The sequence below is a fragment of the Bos indicus genome, chromosome 1 (assembly GCF_029378745.1).
Source record: "Bos indicus isolate NIAB-ARS_2022 breed Sahiwal x Tharparkar chromosome 1, NIAB-ARS_B.indTharparkar_mat_pri_1.0, whole genome shotgun sequence".
In the NCBI taxonomy this organism is placed as follows: Eukaryota; Metazoa; Chordata; class Mammalia; order Artiodactyla; family Bovidae; genus Bos; species Bos indicus.
Genome location: NC_091760.1, coordinates 10,142,627 through 10,162,948, shown reverse-complemented (window position 1 = coordinate 10,162,948; position 20,322 = coordinate 10,142,627). Strand labels below are relative to the sequence as shown.

Genomic DNA, 20,322 nt, shown 5'->3' with positions numbered 1-20,322 from the left:
CGTTTTGGGCTTCCCTGGTGGCTCAAAAGTTTAAAGAATTCACCTGCAATGCAGCAGACCCAGTTTTGGTCCCTGGGTTGGGAAGATCCCCTACAGATGGGAACGGCTACCCACTCCAGTATTCTTGCCTGTAGAATTCCATGCACAGAGGAGCCTGGTGAGCTACAGTCTACAGGGTCACAAAGAGTCAGACAGGAATGAAGCGACTTAGCACGACACTCTTTTCAGTTCTTTAAATGTATCAGTTTATTCAATCTTTACGAGAATTCTACGTAGCAGATTCTGTTGTGTTGGCCAAGAAGTTCATTTGTTTTTTTTCCTATAGATGTTATGGAAAAACTGGGACAGAATTTTTGGTCAACTCGAGCATTATTTTCTTTATTTTGCAGATAAGGAAACCAAGGAACCTGAAGACCTAAGGATCAGTTACCTAAGGTCTCATAGCTATCAGGGCTTTATGCTCAGACCCTGCTCTTCTCATCATATACAAACCTGACTCTGCTTACCATGTGGACAGGCTGCTTATTTTATTGCTAAAGGGCAGGCATGTGTATGAATCCTTTAAACGGTAACGCCAGGCCTAATGGTAGAAACACCCGGTCTAAAGTTTAATTCTGGCAAAACACTAAATGGCTGAGTGTTCTTGGCCAAATTAGTTCACTGTCCCTAATTTATTTTCAAGATCTATGAAATGTTGCTTTTCTCACTGTGACACTGGAGGGGCAAAATTAGCTCACAGAGCTATTAAGGAGTGACCAGAAAAACATAAAACAATCATACTGGTACTATGCCCAACATATTTAACAACATTTCAGATTTATTTCGAGTTATTCTTTTTATCCAACAAAAGAAAACCATGTTTAAATCCTATTTTCCACTGAGAAATGGAATATTCAGCACATTTTAAGTACACTGCAAATGTTTTTACAACTACGCTCAAGTTTCTTCAAAGCGAATACCTTGAAATTTGTCAATCTGTGATGGAGGCATTATATGAAAATGAATAAAGAGCAAAGTTCCTATTTAACTTCTAAGCCAGAACTTTTGAGGAGGTAAAGCTTCTTAAGGTAGGCCAGAAAAAGCATTAAAATGTACTATCCAGCCAAATAGAACTTTGGGAGGAAAACATCAAGTTAAAAGAAAAACATCAACAGCAAGTCAATAGGAAGGAATGGTAGTAAAACCTCACTAAGCTTTGTTTAGAAGATAAAGTGAGATGAGGCCCTTTGGACTCCAGGAAGAGCATTATCTTCCTTGCTGCATAAAAAAGAGCCTTGTGTAAAGCAGAGAGTGCTTAGTGGGTTGATGATGGTAGAAGACTGTCAACAGATTTCTGAAGCATCAAGAATGCTTTCCAGATCTTCAAAAGTACTGTTTGACGAATCTTTTTTTTTCCACTGAAAATCACAGACTGTAACACTGTAACTAAACATCAGCTGGAAAGTATTTAATATGCGTGGGTGCCTGTGGCATGGGTCGACATTGCTTTTCCTCAAGTCAAAACAACTCATCACCTCCCCACGGATATGTCACTGACACCCTTTTAACCTCCCCGGCAGATGACTTGTGAAAAGAAATGGACAAGGTAATTGGAAATTGACTTACAACAAAGGAGGCTTCAGGAGGTGGGCCCTCTTTATTTAAGCTCATGTATGTCTCGTGCTCAGTCGTGTCTGACTGCTTGCCACCCTTTGAGCTGTAGCTTGCCAGGCTCCTCTGTCTGTGGGATTTTTCAGGCAAGAATACTGGAGTGGGTTGCCAATTCCTTCTCCAGGGGATCTTGCTGACCCAGGGATCGAACCCGTGTCTCCTGTGTCTCCTGCACTGCAGGTGGATTCTTTACCCACTGAACCATAACATATTTGCTTGACTATTAAAAAGAAAAAACATATTTAGTTCTGTGGTTTTCCGTTAGAGGTCAGTTGGAGACGAGCTGTTCTTGCTTAAAAAAAAAAAAAAAAGCTTTATTCAGATTTGCCTTTACTTATGACTTGAATGTTCTCAACATCAGGATTTGTTGCTGCATTAGTTGCTGATAACACTGAAATCTACAGTCAATCGATTTCATCTATATGTTGACGTGTCGTTTGGCGATAAAATAGATATAGACAGCACTACCAAATGGCAGACTGGTGCCAGGGAACAAGAATAAAAAAATCAAAATACAGTTTGATCCTGAGTCTCACGATATGAAATATTTAAGATCTGAGTAACAGTGGATTGGATATACATCTTTCATCTAAAAAATGTGTACAATTTGGGGAGGGGTTAGCAAGGAAATTGATCACTCTTTTAATACCATTTATATTGACCTCTAAAAGTGTTCAGTCTATTGCTGACTTTTCTTAATCTCTATTACTTATATTCTCAACCATCTCTTTACATATTTTAAAATTTATCTTAGCCTGAAATCCTATCTGGACTTCACTGCCAACATTTTGTCTATTTATTTTGCTCCATAAAATTGCCAAGTTCTTTTTCCCTTTTCTTTCCCCATCTCTTTTCCTTCCTTCTTTCCTTTTGTCTTAACATTCTGTGTAAAGACAATGAAAATGTGTGCATACTGCAAATTTGTTTTCACTATCCATGTTAAATTAAATGCTTTCAGTAAGGTGAAAAGTTTAAAAAGTAAGACTCAGTGATTTGTGATGAACAAATAAAAGGAATAATGTGGTCATATCCCATGGCCATAAAGTACACTTTTGGGTGATGGAAGGTATGCCAAGTCTCCAAGAAATGGTGCAGAAAAATTTTTCTTTTTTATATCTGACTGGTGCCACTGTCTATCTTTCATATTAATGATTAATGAAAATTATCAGATGAAGGTAGGTTGTTCTTTTTCTCCCCGCTCCCCCCCTATTTCTAACACTGTAGTTATTTCTGTTTTCTCTTCCTTTTTAATACACATGATGAAATTAAGAATTGACCCAAATAGAGAATTCCCTGGCGGCCCAGTGGTTAGGATTTCATGCTTCCACTGCCAGGGGCCTGGATTGGATCCCTGGTCAGTGAACCAAGATCCTGCAAACCAAGTAGAGCGTACACACACACACACACACACACAATGGCCCAAATATTCTTGGCCTGGGAGAAATAAATTAATATTCTTAATGAAACTCATTCAAAGAACTCTCATAACACTACAAACTCATTTCTTTATCATCATCCCTCTGTGGTCTTGCAACTCTTCTTTGAGGTCTTTATTTGAATGTCTAACATTAAAAGAGACACTGATGCATCATGGGTTCAATGATGGATAAACTAACTTGTTGCTTGTTGTTTAGTCCCTAAGTCATTTCCGACCCATTTGTGACCCTGTGAACTGTAGCCTGCCAGGCTCCTCTGTCTACCGGATTTCTCAGGCAAGAGTACTGGAGTGGGGTGTCATTTCCTTCTCCAGGGAATCTTCCTGACCCAGGGATCAAACCTACATCTCTTGCATTGGCAGGAGGATTCTTTACCACTGAGTCAGTGACTCAGTAGTTAGTTGCTCAGCCTATAGCTCTCTAGACTCCTCTGTCCATGGGATTCTCCAGGCAAGAATATTGGAGTGGATTGCCATTCCCTTCTCCAGCAGACCTTCCTGGCCCAGGGATCGAATCCCGGTCTCCTGCATCGCAGGCAGATTCTTTACCGTCTGAGCTAAAGGGAAATCACTAGGGAGGCCCTTAAACTAACGGGCGATGACAAAGGCACAGTCATTACTGTGCCAAAGTAATTCAAAGTAATTCATGAGATCTGCTTGTGAAAGTGTGAGAAGCATTAGTATACTGTTTAGCAGATGTTATGCCAGGGAAATTTCGATTAAAAATTCTCTGTATTTGAGGATGAAGATTAGCTTTTTTAAACAGGTCACTGTGGACTTAAAATACATGTCTTACTTGCAAACTCTGTTAAAGAACATATTTACTGTGAAAAATCAAGAGGCTACCATAGTGGACTTTGAATTTCGTAAGACCTTAAAAACCAAATGTTAAGATCGTATTACGACCTCTACTGTCTATACTTACAAAGGATTAAGAGAATGGCTTTTAATACCAGTTTTCCTCCAGAGTTGTGTGTTCAGTAAGTGGCTGCAAATTAGTTCTTTAAATATGAATTTTTTAAAGATGTCTATAGCTTTTCCTTAGCAGCCTGTGTCTTGGGTGTGCTTGAGTTGTATCTGCTTTGGCAGTGGCCCTTTCTCATCACCTGGCAATGGGGACTCAGGGATCCAGAGGACATGGCTATTATTTTTGGCTTCAAGATTATTAAGCATTTGAGAAAGGAAATTTAATAACTTGCTTTTGCTAAGCAATTTCTCTGCCAGTGCTTACCTTTATTTTTGAGGATCATACTCCTAAGCCAATTTGCCTAGAGCTAGGCTGTATAAACACTACAGAAAGTTACAAGTACCTTGGCCAGGCTGGGGTTGTGGGTCTCCCATAAGACATGACTTCTTCCTTTCTGAATCACAAATTTGCAGGCCCAGTTACTTTACAGTGTGCAAACTGAATTGTCAGTCATAACCTAATTGCTGTGCATTTCTTGTTGGAACTAAATCAGAAAGCACTCAATATTAATAAATTTAAATTTGGCAGTGGTAGAGTGCTACACATGTCTAGTTACTTATGGCTAATAATTTTAAAAACAAGTGATACAAATTAAATTGTACTCTAAGAACTCATTTCTCCAGCATTGCTGGAGGTGGGAAGGAGACAGGTAAGCAATTATATAAATGAATTTTCTAGGTACTGTGCATGCGTGCATGCTCAGTCGCTTAGTTGTGTTTGACTCTTTGTGACCCCATTGACTGTAGCCCACCAGGCTCCTCTGTCCATGGGATTTTCCAGGCAAGAATACTGAACTGGGTTGCCATTTCTTCCTCCAGGAGATCTTCCCAACCCAGGAATCGAACCTGGGCCTCCTGCATTGCAGGCAGATTCTTTACCACTGAGCTATGAGGGAAGCCCTAAATTGTTAGTGGCCTAGAAAATCAAAACAGAAAAACAGAACCCTTTCATTCCTACTGCATGTGAATGAATGGGCTCTGCATGCAAGTAGTAGATGGAAAAGGAAGGTTTGATGATATGGTTTTGTGACATCAGCTTAATCTTCTAACAAAGATGTGCGTTTGTTTGCTTTTGTTTGTCTTTCCATTGCCTTGGGCTTGAATGGTCCCCTTGATTCTCTCCTAAGCTCTGAAGTTGAAATGTCAGAACCGCCACCATCTCAAAATCCTGCTGACTAATTCCTATCACCACATTCTCAGTTGAATTGACCTAAGTCAGTTTTTGGTTGCGCTCTTAAAGTTATTAAGGTATTTAAAGTGACGCTTAAATGACAGTGCTACATAGAGTACTGCAGCTTCGATTCTGTATCTGTTTTTCAATGAATGCTTCCCTGGTGGTTCAGTGGTAAAGAATCCGCATGTGACACAGGAGACTCGGGTTTGACCCCTGGATTGGGAAGATCCCCTGGAGAAGGGAATTGCTATCCGTTTCAGTATTGTTGCTGGGATAATCCCATGGACAGAGAAACCTGGTAGGCTACAGTCCACGAGGTTGCAGAGTCGAACATAACTGAGCATGCTTAGGTTAGGTTTGAAATGAATATAATTAATCTTGCCACTGTGTCACAGCTACGGTGCCTTTCTTTGACCCTCATCATAAAATCAGTTTTCTTTTGGGGGGCGGAGCTGGGTTGAAGGGTTAGCTAAAACATAAAACTGCTTACTCAACATTCAAAGGTGAGAGAGTCTAGGTTTTGATGAAATGAATGAATTAATGACTATATTATGAGAATTTCCTGTCCAACAAATATTGGTAATGAAATTTATTTATTTACTTAACATATAGATAGGAAAGTTAGATAAGATTTTCTCAGTGCAAATGAATGAGATCTATTTCTAGTAAAAGTACGGTTTGGTGGTTATCTACCAGGAGATCCTTTGGAGCAGATGCAGAAAGATGTATAAAATTTGTTGTAAAAATTTTTTAAATCTGAGTGTAGACTCTTTTAAATACAGAAATGAGATTTAGAAAGTGAAAACAATACTGGAAGCATCTTTACTGCATGCAAAGTAAAATCATGAATTCCACAAACATGAAATAAATGAATCATTCCAGAAATATGGCAATAAGGAACAAGATTTTGCACAGCATTGTAATTAGCTGACCTAATACTTATACAGGAAAAAAAAATGTTGGTCCCATTTTAGCCATAAGTATTTGCTGCCTTAGCAACTAAATCTGTTCATTTAGTGATTCAAAGTTTAGCTCAACCTTTTGGAATGTGTAATGTGGGATGCTAAAATAAAATATTAATGTTATTCCATATTCACAAAAGCTGAAAAAACAAAACAAAACAGTAAAAGTAACATTAAGAGTGGAAACTAAGATTTCACCTAAGAAGAAATGTTATTAGATATGGACTTGATCAATGTAGGTAGGCAGATAATTAGGTAAGCATCCATCTCAGGACTCTGCATTTACTCAGCATTTTAAACTGAGCTAACTAAAAAGAAAATTACCACTTTATTATTAGTCTAGGATAAACCTAATACATCGATTCTTGAAACTGTTTCTAAATCTTTGAGATATTAGGCCATCTTTTCAACTAACAAAGAACAGTTATTTTGTGTTAAGGGAAATTTTAAAGCAAGCTAGGTAGGTATTGTTTTCAGGAACAGGAAATTTAAATAGTCGAAAGTAGCTAAAGCATTATCAATTCACCATTGACAGAGCAAAAATGAGTTTGTGAACATTTTGGCTATAAGACAACAAAAGGCTATATAGTAGAATTTCCTTTTGTCTGAAAATAACTGAATTTACTAATTGTCTTGTAATTATGTAGCCAAAGCTCAAGATGGCAAATTCACTAAGAAATTACAAAAATATCAGACTATAACTGCTGTGGAACTAGGGAAAAACAGTTACCCCAGATTCTCTTTATCCAGCTTTGAACCATATCCTGAGATAAATTTGTGAACATTATCATGATCAAGAATTTCTGTCCCATTTACTTCAACCATTAGTTTTAGAAAGAAACAAATTTTAAGAGGAAAGAAAAGGGAATGGGAATGTGTCCATTCAGGTGGCACAGAGGGTAAAGAATCTGCCTGCAACTCAGGAGATGCAGGAGAGGTGGGTTCAGTCCCTGGGTTGTGAAGATCCCCTGGAGAAGGAAGTAGCAACCTACTCCAATATTCTTGCCTGGAGAATCCCATGGACAGAGAACCCTGGTGGGTGACAGTCCAAAGGGTCGCAAAAAAGTCCATGGTGTCAAAGAGTAGGAACGGACTGAAGTGACCGAGCACGCACACATGTGATATAAGAAACTTGAACTCTGTGGTCTCTGAAAATCTCTTCCAAATTTATCTCATCTATTTGCCTGTGTTTCCAGTATTTTAAAGTAACAGGGATGCTAGGAAATTAGCAATAGCTTGTTTCAAAGATTACTTCAGGGTCAGAATTTATTATTTCTAAAAACTGTGGCTTCCTTGGTATTTTGATATAATTTACAGCACTAATCCTAGATTTAATAGACCTTAATAAAGTATGCTGTGCTCTTGAACTCCAATTAGAGGATAAAGCCAAAGATTTTCTTTTGAAGTTCTTAAACAGTTTTCTCATGGTTCAGATTGATTTTCTATTTCTGTTTCTGCAGCTTTTACCCCACTTTCATGAAAACAGGCTGCCAGGGTGAAGCCAAGTCTTGTAGTGAATGTAGATCTATGGAGCTTCCTTTCTTGGTTTTATGCTGCCATAAAGAGAATCTGACAGAATTGTTACTTATATTCTAACCATATCTTTATAATAAGCATGTAACAAAGAATTCTGAGAGTCCTATTAATAACAGGGAAATGAGATATATGCCAACATTCTCACAGGAGGCTGGTGTGGTGAAAAAGGGAATAAAAGCCAGGCTTTCAGGGCACTAGCGAGGCCTTCTGTGTGGTCTCCCACACTGCTTCTCTTTGAACTTGGCAATTCAAAAGCAAAAAATACCATAGCTATAATGCCACCAAGGATGTTGGCATTCCATACCAGTAGACAGACCCCCTTGTTTCTTTTTCTGACACTGTCTCAGCAACCATTGTCTTAGAGGACAAGGTGAACACCAGGAGGATACAATGAGGTGTTGTCTCTGAGCCTGTGGAGCTGTACCTACCGTGACCATCATCCAGAAATTCTGTGATGGTGGCTGAGGTGCATTTGGACCAGGGTTTGGATGCGTCAATGCTGGTGAGGATGGAAGACATTAAGCGCTTATCTTCCGTGGAGCCGAAATTTTCTTCACAGAACTTGGAATCGTCATGGGAGAGGCCAAGCAGATGTCCTGAAAGACAGGATAGATGAAGTGCAAATAATGAGCGATTTTTGCACATCTACTTTTCTGTGGCAATTAAACTAGCACTTGACTCTTCTCTTCCCAGTTGTACATGAGTTCATTTTAATGGCTTTTTCACACAGAGACTGGACGCCCCCTAGGGAAATTAAAGCTGGATGTCATCAGAGCGGTCACTTTTGGTGAACATTCTGGGGAAAACTGAAAAATTACACGAGACGAGATGTTCCCATAATCCATCTGGATCACACATGCTCAAGAATATGTAGAAACAGACCTTATTTAGAATCTAGAATTTGCAAGGCAACTATGGGATTATGTCATAGTCCTCACAACATATTATTTTGAATGCTTGTTAATTTTCCATCTTCTGTGCTCAACTATAAGCCCCATGAGATCAGAAAGCATTCCCCACCCCCCTACTCCCCACCAGCCACTGCTGGAAAATCTATATTTAACTCTATGTTCTGCAAGTTACAAACACTTAATACTGGTATTTGAAGGTCAGGGACTTCCATTTTCTTGGCCACGTAAATAGGTAGCCATATAAGAGATGACTAGAAGAGAAAAGAAAGAAGTGAACTTAGCAACTTCCTGGTTTCATGCAAATGTTAGCTTGCGTCACTCTTTCATTTCTTTCCGTTATTCAGTAAGTTGTGAATGTTCACTAGTTCTGCGAGTAAATGGTATATATTGAGGATATACCCATTTGCATTTAAGAAATACCTAAAGCACCAATATGACTCTCACCAAGTGTTAGCCGTTGGAGGGAAAACAAATACTAAGAAGGGAAGTGATTGTCCAGAACCACTCAGGTGGTGTTTGTGCTTAAGTCTACCAAACATACTGTCTGTGACCCCACACTGGTGCTCCCGTTCTACCGTGCTATTATTCCACAGAGTACATAAGCCCATTTTTACAATCTGACTGAAATTTTTTTATTACATAGGATTAATTTTTCACATAGTCTAAAGGTATAATACATTCTACAATACATTTAAAATACTGGGGTTGGTTTTTTTTTTAGTTTTTAGTTTTTTAATTGGGGGATAATTGCTTTACAATAGTTGGTTGCTTTACAATTTGTTGGTTTCCGCCATACAGCAATGTGAATCAGCTATAAGTACACATATATCCACTCCCTCTTGAGCCTCCCTCCCACCCTCCTATTTATACACTCCTCTAGGTCATCACAGAGCACCAGCCTGAGCTCCCTGTAGTTATACAACAACTTCCCACTAGCTATCTAGTTTGCACATGGTGGTGCATATACTTCAGTGGTAAAATTCAGATTGGAGAGATTCTAAACAGTAAACAAGACATCCTAGTAGTGTAGTGTTTTTTGCAAAGTTTTAAAACCCTACACAAACCACCAAAAAGAAAAAAAGTGGAAAATACCATAGAAAAGCGATTACTGCATTCTCCTTGAGTTCCTGAATACCAAAGGCAGGAACTTTGACCATTCTGCCAAGAAAAAGTCCAGTGTGCAGCAGTAAAACCCAACAGAGATGAAATTTTTCACGCCAAATTCCAACTACTTGGGGCCAACTTGTTAAATCACTAACACCTCATAACAAAATTGTCCACTGAGCAGCTGGTTGCTGTTGTGGTTGAAATTAAGTGGCCAGGGCTCAGTGACCTTCTAAGCTTCGCATTTTGATGCTATTTATACAGTTATTTACTTCAATAGCATTTACTCAGCTAGTCAGTTCTCTGTGGGAAACCCTCTTACCACCACTCACGTTCTATTTGGTCAGCAGCATAAACTCACAGTGTAGTTCATAAAATACCCTCCAAATAATATGCAAAAGAAGATTGGCAGGAGCTCGTCCAAGTTTTGGGTGGTATGTTGAGTTTCACCGCACCCACAGAAAAATAGTACCTTTCATTCACATCCTATTCAAAACTGCTAAAAGTTACTTAGTACATCAAATACTTGTTGAGAATGTAGAAAGTTTATCAGTGGGATAGTGGGATTAATGTGGAGGTTTCACACTTGAGTTTTTCCCACCCTGGCATAGTAGAGAAAGTGGCCCAAGGGAACCTCTGTATTATGAATCTAGGTTTTATACATCAAAAAATGTGATTTTTGCACTCTGTTTCCTAAGACATTTATATTTATTTAATGGAGAAATGGTGGCTTAGACAGTAAAGAATTTGCCTGCAGTGCAGGAGACCCGGATTGGATCCCTGGGTTGGGAAGATCCCCTGGAGAAGGGAATGGCTACCCACTCCTGTATTTTTGCCTGGAAGTTCCATGAACAGACGAGCCTGGTGGGCTACAGTCCATTAGGTCACAGAGAGTCAGACACGACTAAGTGACTAGCACTTTCAATAGAATAATAGTCTTTTCCTCCCAATGTATCTAGATAAAAGCACTATTCATATGCATGTGTATTATTGCCTCAAGAGATACTCACTTCATCTGGATGCTAAATTTTAGATATTTCATTTAAATACAAGCCACATGGTAAACACCAAATTCACTTTGAGGGGGTCAAGGAAACTACCTCTATTTTTTTCTTTTATGCATAATGGTGATGCCTATGTGTTAAATATCAATTATGAAAGCAAAGCAATTTATTTTAAGATAAAGATGCTCTGGTCTTTTTAAATGAATCTTTTGGCAGACTCTTTGGCCTCTGAATTTCTAATTTATCCATGTGATAAATTGTTGCTGAAAATATAGGTATATGGTTATTAGAAAAGACAGCCACTCTGGGCATGAACAAATTGGAGGTCCACTTTGGCAAGAGCTGAAAGGAAAAATGAATTTTATAAGATCTCCCAGAGTCAGTCAGAAAGGACTGCTTGCGGGTCAACTGAGAGAGACAGACTCCTTGGAGTGAGGATGAATGCTCTGTTCTCCATGAAGAAAGCCTGTCAGCTGGCTGGGAGAGGAATGCTCTCCCCAGGACAAGGAGAATCATGGGCAATGTGAAGACCGTTTCAGCACCAGAGGAACAGGCAGCCAGTGCCACAGGAGCTGGATCCAGGGCACAGTGAGAGACCCATGTGACTTCCCTTCAGAAGCTGGAGAGGGATTGAAATGGAAGAACAATGTGCGGGATGTCGGGACACTCTTCAGGAGAGACGTGACGGGCATACTAAAGGCTGCGGACAGCCAAAGAAACGGCATTCTCAAATGTGATTCCTCTCATCATTAAGCTAGGACACCTTACGTCAGCCTGAAATCATCCCGTATCTTTGAGCCTTAGAATGGCAAGATACAGATAAAAGCATAAGTTATTTTCAAGGGACACTCACATTAGAGACCACATGCTTATTAACAGAGAAAAGCCTGGAACCTAGGAAATTTCGAATGTTCTGTAGCAACTGACAACAACACATTTTAAATGGATGTTGTGAAGGGCTTGACCAGAATTTATCATGATGTCACTGATGGCCTTTTCCAGTGAGAATCTGTTCCTAAATCATCCAGTGAGATGTGCAAAATGACAGGCATGGATTAGAGATTAATCGCTTCTCCCACAAGCAGCCTTGAGCAGGATTAATGAAGCTAAGATTTAAACACATGTGTTCCAGAGGATAAAACAGTGTCAGAGAAAATGTTGACATCTCCTAAAATAATGTACTGTTTTCATCAAAAGGCTTTTTTATGATGGGTTTTTGAGCAATGCAAACCAGAGTTAGCTGAAGGGTGGGCTTCCCAGGCGGTGCTGGTGGTAAAGAACCTGCCTGCCAATGCAGGAGATGGGAGACACACGTTCAATGCCTGCATCAGGAAGATCCCCTGGAATAGGAAACGGCAACCCACTCCAGTAATCTTGCTTGGGAAAATCCATGGATGGAGGAGCCTGGCAGGCTACAGTCCATAGAGTCTCACAGAGTTGGCCACGACTGAAGTGACTTAGCGCAAGATCGAGAAAGAGTCAGGGAGATAGGATCCAGAAAGTCATAGAGAAAGGCAATTATTTCCCTTGGAAAGACAGAGACATTTCTTTCTCTAGGCCAAGTATGGGAAAAAAGTGAATTTAAGATTCAAGGCAGTTTTGAAAGGTAAGGGAAGAGATTTGAGGAAGTTCTACCAAGCTCCCTTACTAAAACAGGATGTGAAAAATCCTAGTGAGGGGGCAAGGCTGATATGGATTAACGACCACAATTCAAGATCTGGGTTTAAAGGAGAGGTTCCAAAGTCTTGCTTCAAGGAAGCATTAGCAGTTATATATGGAACCATTTGTAATCAGTAGACGTGCAAAAGGTTGAAGAGCGGTTTGTTTGCCTTAACTAAGTTAAGCAACCTTATTTACAATGCTATCTTTCTTGGTGAACCTTTAATTCTTGAGTGATGTAATTGGGAGCCACTTCTCACGTAAAATCCCAACACAGTTACAGACCAAACACTGTTAGGCAGTGGGTGAGTTTGTTAACGGCATTCATACACTAAATTTCTTTAAAAAGTATTACAGAAGTCAGAGTGAAATTTACAGTGATGTGGGGGTCCAATTCATTATGTCCCAAGTGATGCAGCCCTTACAACTGTATCTTGATATTTGAAATTAGTAAAAATCCAGGTGTAGATTATAAGGGCTTCTGTAGAAAATACCCATCTATTCTTAATAGATATTAAACCGTGTCGTAAACATGACAGTCCTGCTAATGAGTGCCCATCACACAAAATAACCTCAGGAAAGAGTTTATTTGAATTATGCGGAGGAAATGAGTTTCGGGTAAATTATGTCAAAGCAAAGTCTGTAGGCTAAGAGTCTAAGTGTTAGTTCAGAAACAGCAAACTATTAGTCACCTGGTAATTTTTTTGGACAAGAATCATTTTTTAAAATTGGTAAATAGGCAGAATTTCATTAAATCAATTTCATCTTGGATATTCACAATGTAGATTTTAAAAAGCATCTTGCCTCCTTAAATTCACACATGAATTTGGTGTCAGAAAATCTGAAATAATGGACACCCTGGTGAAGACACATTACAGGAAAATGTTGGTTTAGTTTCTTATTCAACTCAGGTATTACTGTACAACTAGGGCTGATTTATAATATTAACCTCAGGAAGGAAATTGGGTTATTTTTCTAAACTTTGGTCTGTAAGTTAAACAGAACTTCAAGCTCTTGTGTCCTGACCCCAAACTGGCCAATAGGCAAGGGGCTGCAGCATCACATCCTAAAAAAATGTCACAAAAAGCTCTGTCATGTGTTTTCTTAAGAAAGCCCAGCTCATGAAGCATCTGTTTCTTAATGAGGTCATGTTTTTATTTTTACCTAATTTTCCAGCTGGGATTATTAAGGTTCAGGAAGGTCTTGCCAGGGGTTGAAAAGGGAGTCAAAAACACACAGGGGATCAGGACGTAGAATCCTTGGTGAAGGAAACCAGGATCCCCAGTAATTGGATCCTACATATCTATTCAAGTGCAAATCCTTAAGAGAAGTGATACAACTCTTAAACTCCCATTTAAAAACATTTGTGTTAGTTACCCAGTCCTGTCTGACTCTTTGTGACCCCATGGATTGTAGCTTGCCAAGATCCTCTGTCCATGGAATTCTCCAGGCAAGAATACTGGAGTGGGTAGCCATTCCCTTCTCCAGGGGGTCTTCCTGACCCAGGGATTGAACCTGGGTCTCCTGCATTGGCAGGCAGATTCTTTACCATCTAAGCCACTAGGGAAGCCCTAAACACAAATGCTAACTGTTATATCAGTGATGTAATTTAGAAGGAAGAAAATAAATTTTTTTCACCTTATAAATAGCTGTGTCAATATCCTTTTGATTCAAATTCAAGACTATCTTTGAAAAGGGACCCTAACAAGCCATTCTAGCATAGTGTCCAAATTTTGGGCTCTGGAGCCAGATACATTGGATTTAACTTTTCCCCAAGCAGTATACCTAGTTGTTGACCTTAGATCAGTTTAGAGACTTCTCTGTGTGTCAGCATCCTCCTTTCTTGGGTGACTCATTAATAGTACTCACTTCATGGGATTTGGTGAGGCTTAAAGGATATAAAAGTTGCAAAGTGCTTGGAAAATGTGCCTGAGAAATATAAAGGCCCAGTGATTGTTACTGAACTTTATTGTTCTCACTGATATCTTGGGTTTGTTATAATTTTAACTTACGAGTAGTTTAATTTTACATAGTTTTTGATAAATTCCGATTACCAGATGCTAGATTACTTGTGTCTGATTAGTAGACACTTGATTACTAGTGTCTGATAATCAGACACTCAATTTGGGAGACAAGGGGAAATTTTCTAATCCTAAGAAGGAAAAAAAAAATTACATGCTGTGTGTGATATATTTATTTTCTGTCACCTTCAACTTGTTGGCTTTCCATACCCATGGCAGACAACCCATAGGCTTTCCCTAGAGAAATACGAATTGGGGTTTGATTTAAAAACAAACCAACTGATACTAAAACTACATCTTTCAATGCTGCCTCTGGACACGGAGCAAAGACCTATTCCCACCTTTCATCTGGGGGCCAAGAAAGACACTGTATGGCACTGCTCCAAACCGGACAGAAAAAAAAAAACTCAGTTCATGTTGATTACAGCTATGGGTTTTGAGGGTAAATACCAAATTTAATCCTGGCTTCCTTTCACCTCACATCTCACAGCCAGTCCTGACATCTGATTCTGTGTACTTGGCTTTGGTCTATGGTGTTTCCAAGGCCTCTGCAGCCTTTCAAAACATGGCCTCGTTTAATCTAATCGATGGCGGGGGCAGAGTCCCACGCAGATCAGCAGAACCAGAGCACTCCCTCCAACCGCAGCAAAACACAGGCAGCCATACTGTTGTGTCTCCACCACTTCCTAAGTTTCCAGCTGACTATCTGGCCCTGACTCTTTGAGCGGCCTGATTTTAGCTTAGGAAGCATTTTTGGAGTCTTTCATGATGGAGAGATTCACTTAGCACATTTTATAATTAACCACTCTAAGGCAGAGCTTCAGCCTGTTTGCAAACTACGGATATCATGAGTCTAAATAAAATCAGATGGCTCCCCTAGCACATTAGAGGCTGGCCCAACATCAATAAAATTATTATGTTGGAGAACTATGTGTGCAGCAGGTGAAATCATTATTACAAGCCCATAATAAAAGTTTGACAAGTTAAAAATATAAACTCTAAATGTAAACTTACATTCGCTTGAAACTTGCTACAGCTCACATTTGGATTGTAAAACAGCTATAGTCACATTCTTACCTGCACCCATAGTCCAGGGATAGGAACCACGCTCTTGGTAGTTTAAAAAACTTTCTCAAAGATCCTAACACTTTACCCGATGTTGACCTGTCCATAAGATAGCAAGAAGGCAGGCAGTAAGGCAATTCTTTACTGCCTGGGCAGTGTCTAGACGCATCAAAATCTATTTTCCAGAAAGCTGTATTGACACCCGTGGACTGCGTCTCCAAAATCTAGCTTTCTGTTAAGAAGGAACAGGAAAGCAGGAAAAGAGAAGTATTCCCATTCACACATGGCACAAGAAGCATCACTTCTCAGAACTGTTCATTTAAGTCACTTCATTATGACTTTAACATCATGGACAGAAAAGGTACAAGATAAAGACTTAAGGCTTGCCTCTGTCTTACATGATAATTCTCAATGTAGGGACATGTTTCAATGGACCGAGTGAAAGAGCAAGTAAAAGTGAGTAAAAGAACAAAAAAAAACTTTGGGGGACTTTCCTGATGACCCAGTGGTTAAAGAATCCACCTTACAATGCAAGGGATGCAGGTTGGATTCCTGGTCTGGGAACTATGATCCCACATGTCTGTAGAGCTACTGAGCCTGCACACTTCACAGCCTGTGGACCCCGATGAAAGATCCTGCACAAATAAACCAAGACCCAAGTGAATAAATTATTAAAAAAGAACAAAAAATTTTATATTCAACTCTCAAGACTGTGTGTTTTAAATGCTTATTGTATAGAAAGAGGAAGTAGTGACTAGAGCATGCCATGAGAAGCTAAACCAGTTAATAAAGGTGAACTTACATGCAGAGTACATCATGCGAAATGCCAGGCTGGATGAAGCACAAGCTGGAATCAAGGTTGCTGGGAGAAACATCAATAACCTCAGATATGCAGATGACACCACCCTTATGGCAGAAAGTAAAGAGGAACTAAAAAAACCTCTTGATGAAAGTGAAAGAGGAAAGTGAAAAAGCTGGCTTAAAACTCAACATTCACAAAACGAAGATAGTGGCATCCAGTCCCATCACTTCATGGCAAATAGATGGGAAAACAGTGGAAAGTGTGACAGACTTTATTTTCTTGGGCTCCAAAATCACTGCAGATGGTGACTGAAGTCATGAAATTAAATGACACTTGCTCCTTGGAAGAAAAACTATGACCAACCTAGCGAGCATATTAAAAAGCAGAGACATTACTTTGCCAACAAAGGTCCATCTAGTCAAAGCTATGGTTTTTCCAGTGGTCATGTATGGATGTAAGAGTTGGACCATAAAGAAAGCTGAGTGCCGACGAATTTATGCTTTTAAACTTTGGTGCTGGAGAAGATTCTTGAGAGTCCCTTGGACTGCAAGGAGATCAAGCCAGTCAATTCTAAAGGAAATCGGTCCTGATTATTCACTGGAAGGACTGATGCTGAAGCTAAAGCTCCAATACTTTGGCCACCTGATGTGAAGAACTAACTGATTCATTGGAAAAGACCCTGACTCTGGGCAAGATTGAAAGCAGGAGGAGAAGGGGATGACAGAAGATGAGATGGTTGGATGGCATCACCAACTTGATGGACATTCATTTGAGCAAGCTCCGGGAGTTGATGATGGACAGGGAGGCCTGGCGTGCTGCAGTCTATGGGGTCACAAAGAGTTGGACACGACTGAGCGACTGAACTGAACTGATTCTTAATTATACCTTTCATTGCTGATAGATGAAATAAAGTAGAAAAATCATGGGAATATCCTGGAAATTTTCTCCACATCTTATGTTTTGAGCACAGAAACGTATTTACCATACACATGAAGCAAATTGCTCATTTTGGAATAGACTCAAGTGAATTCAAAACACTCTGGCAAAACTGAGGTTTCACAGCAGCACTTTATCACCGTATAACCTGTCACCATATCACCATATAGCCTGGATATAACCTCCAGATCTGGAAAGTAGTAAATGTCTAATAAAAAGGGAGGAAATTACATAGAAGAACAGAGTAGAATTAGAATCCAGAGCATAATAAACTCAGGCTGATGGCTACAAGCAACAATCTAAAAATAAAGCCCTGGAAACAGAACAGGGAACTCCATGACCCAAGAGCACACTGGCTGCAGAGGCAAAGCTCTGTAATCGTATACAGATGATTAGGAAATATTTTGTAAGGTTATCTTTGCTACAATTTTTAAGGCTCATACTTTATAACACGTGTTTGCAATATTTAGGTGAAAAGTGAAATTAAAGAATAATAAAGCAATTAGAAAACAAAATGAATGAAAGCCAGATTCCTTTATGAAAGGGAAATTAAACCCATATTCCCCTATATCCAGAACTTACATTTCTCAGATTAGGCCATATGTGACACATAAAGAGAAATGAAATAGGCACTGTTTTATTGGAGAATAAATTACACAGAATTCTAAAGTACATACAAATGATCCAATCAAGAAATTAAAAGGAACATGGAGTGTAGTCAGACAGCAAAGATTTAGGTTTGATTTTTTTGCAGAGAAACCCACATTTCTCCCACATTATTCTCTTGTAGAACCATGTCTACTTAAGAAAAGAAAACTTCTTATTGTACATAAATAGTTTTAATAAAACACCTGTTCTCATTAGCATCTGGCTTCCTACCTCTTTACTGTATCTGCCTGCGTAATCCCTTGTAATTCCCTAGGAATTCAGGAGGGCTGAGAAAGGTGGTGCTAGAAGGTTCTTCATTCCAATTCGGTTGATTTGAGGGTCCATGAAACCTCAAAGAAGCTGCATTTACTGCCACTGTGGTTCCCTTACAAAGAAACCTCCAAGATGCTGTCAGTGTGTGAAAATAGATAACTAGTTGGACCACAAAGAAGGCTGAGTGCCAAAGAATTGATGCTTTCAAACTGTGGTGTTGGAGAAGACTCTTGAGAGGCCCTAGGACAGCAAGGAGATCTAACCAGTCAATCTGAAAGGAAATCTACCCTGAATATTCATTGGAAGGACTGATGCTGAAGCTGAAATTCCAATACTTGGCCACCTGATGCAAAGACCTGACTCACTGGAAAAGATCCCGATGCTGGGAAAGATTGAAGGCAAGAGGAGAAGGGGGCGACAGAGGATGAGATGCCTGGATGGCAACACTGACTCAATGGCCATGAGTTTGTGCAAACTCTGGGAGATACTGAAGGACAGGGAAGCCTGGTGTGCTGCAGTTCATGGGGTCCAAAGAGTTGGACACAACTTAGCAACTGAACAACAACAAGAGGATTGAAGGAAGAAAGCCCGTCCTTCATGGAATCTGAACTCTCTTTTTTAGAAGGTCAATATTAGGGCTCATGAGCTTATGGTGGTTGATGCCACAGTCCCACTTTGTTGCTTATCCCTCATCATTCCTTAACCAGCCTCTGCCTACCAGGGCTTAGAACTTTCCTTATGGAACTTCTCCCATTCTGAATAATGGTGATTAAATACTGGTGTACTTTGAAAATCATCTCTGGGTAGTTACAATGCTTTTGAGTATTTGAATTTATTCTTCTTAGCTTTGCTGAAAAATCAGAATATTGCCTTGCGTGGCTCTTGTGTTTCTCCCACTTACTCACTTGTGCATATATAGATATACGTAACAAATATTGATGAAAGACCAGTGCTAGGCTGTATTTTTATCAATCAGTTTAATAGGCAAGAGTAAGAGATAGGTGAAGGCATAATCCCAGCCCTGAAGTTTAAATGGCAGCTGTGTTTTAAAAATCTTTGCAGCCATATGAGGTCTTCTGGTGCAGTCACCAGAGGGCCGTCTCATTCATTATTGGTCTACCTTCTAGGGAAAAAACGGGGACTCATTGTCTGAATCTCTTGCCTGAGATAAAACAGAGAACATGGATATGGAGCTGGCAGTCCATCTCAAAGCTAAAGAGGCTCAATTAACAAAGTGTTAAATTGGATTGTGATCAGTGGTGCTCTTGGACAGTTATTTACATTAAGATGTTATGTTTGTGCTTTTTTTTTTTTTGCTTAGGTGGTAAGAAGAGTGTCAGTTAAGAAAATTAAGATCATGATTAATACATATTAATTGGAATTTAACTACTGATTTCTATTTTACTGCTTTAATATACGGACTTCTGCAATTGTACTTTTGATGTGAAGTTAAGTCCCCAAAGAAAACATAGCGGCCAAAAATCAACACATTGTGAAATGTTCTTTGCCTACTAACGTGGAAGAAAAGTTTTAATTTCTATTTTAAAATTACTGTGTTAGCTTAAGAAAACTACATCTGTTTAATAAAATACAGCAAAAGGCGCAAAAATTTGCACCATACTTTGCCCCCAAAAAGAATGCTAAAAGGTGATACATTTAATAAGTAAATTAGTTAATTAAAAAGCAAAACAGAAGTGATATGAATATAAATAACAGCTGGTATCTATAATTTACTCAACTTGGCCCCTGAAATAATTCAATGAAGTAGGCACTATTATTTCTATATTTCAGATATGAAAACTGAAGCTCAGAGAGTTTAAATCATCAGACGAACAGGACACAGGCAGAAAGTACTCTAGCAAGAACTGAGCCCAGATGTATCTAATTCTAAAACCTAATCCTAAATAGTAAATTAACTTCTCATATGTCTAGTAGCCTCGGTCAGTGATTACAAAACACATATTCCTAATTGCTGGGATATTTGTCATATTTAGTCTAAAATTTCCAGTTTCAGGGTTGAAATGAGTTTCTTAATGTCACCAGGTAAGGAACACTTTACATCAACCCTGGTGACAGATTTTGTTTCATTTTCTTCGCTTCTTAAAAACAAGACTGGAATGGTGACCTTAAGCTATTGATTACCTTTGCCAGGAGTCGATGTATCACTGACAGTGGA

General features: G+C 39.3%; 1 protein-coding gene across 2 annotated transcripts in view; it reads right to left on the bottom strand.

Moving 5' to 3' along the window:
• Positions 1 to 20,322, bottom strand: part of ADAMTS5 (ADAM metallopeptidase with thrombospondin type 1 motif 5) — a 56,784-nt gene that overhangs the window by 21,600 nt on the left and 14,862 nt on the right. For both annotated transcript variants that reach the window (XM_019959813.2, XM_070786083.1), the window contains exon 3: positions 8,152 to 8,319. In XM_019959813.2, coding sequence (XP_019815372.2) covers positions 8,152 to 8,319 — 168 coding nt within the window. The remainder of the gene's footprint in view (positions 1 to 8,151; positions 8,320 to 20,322) is intronic.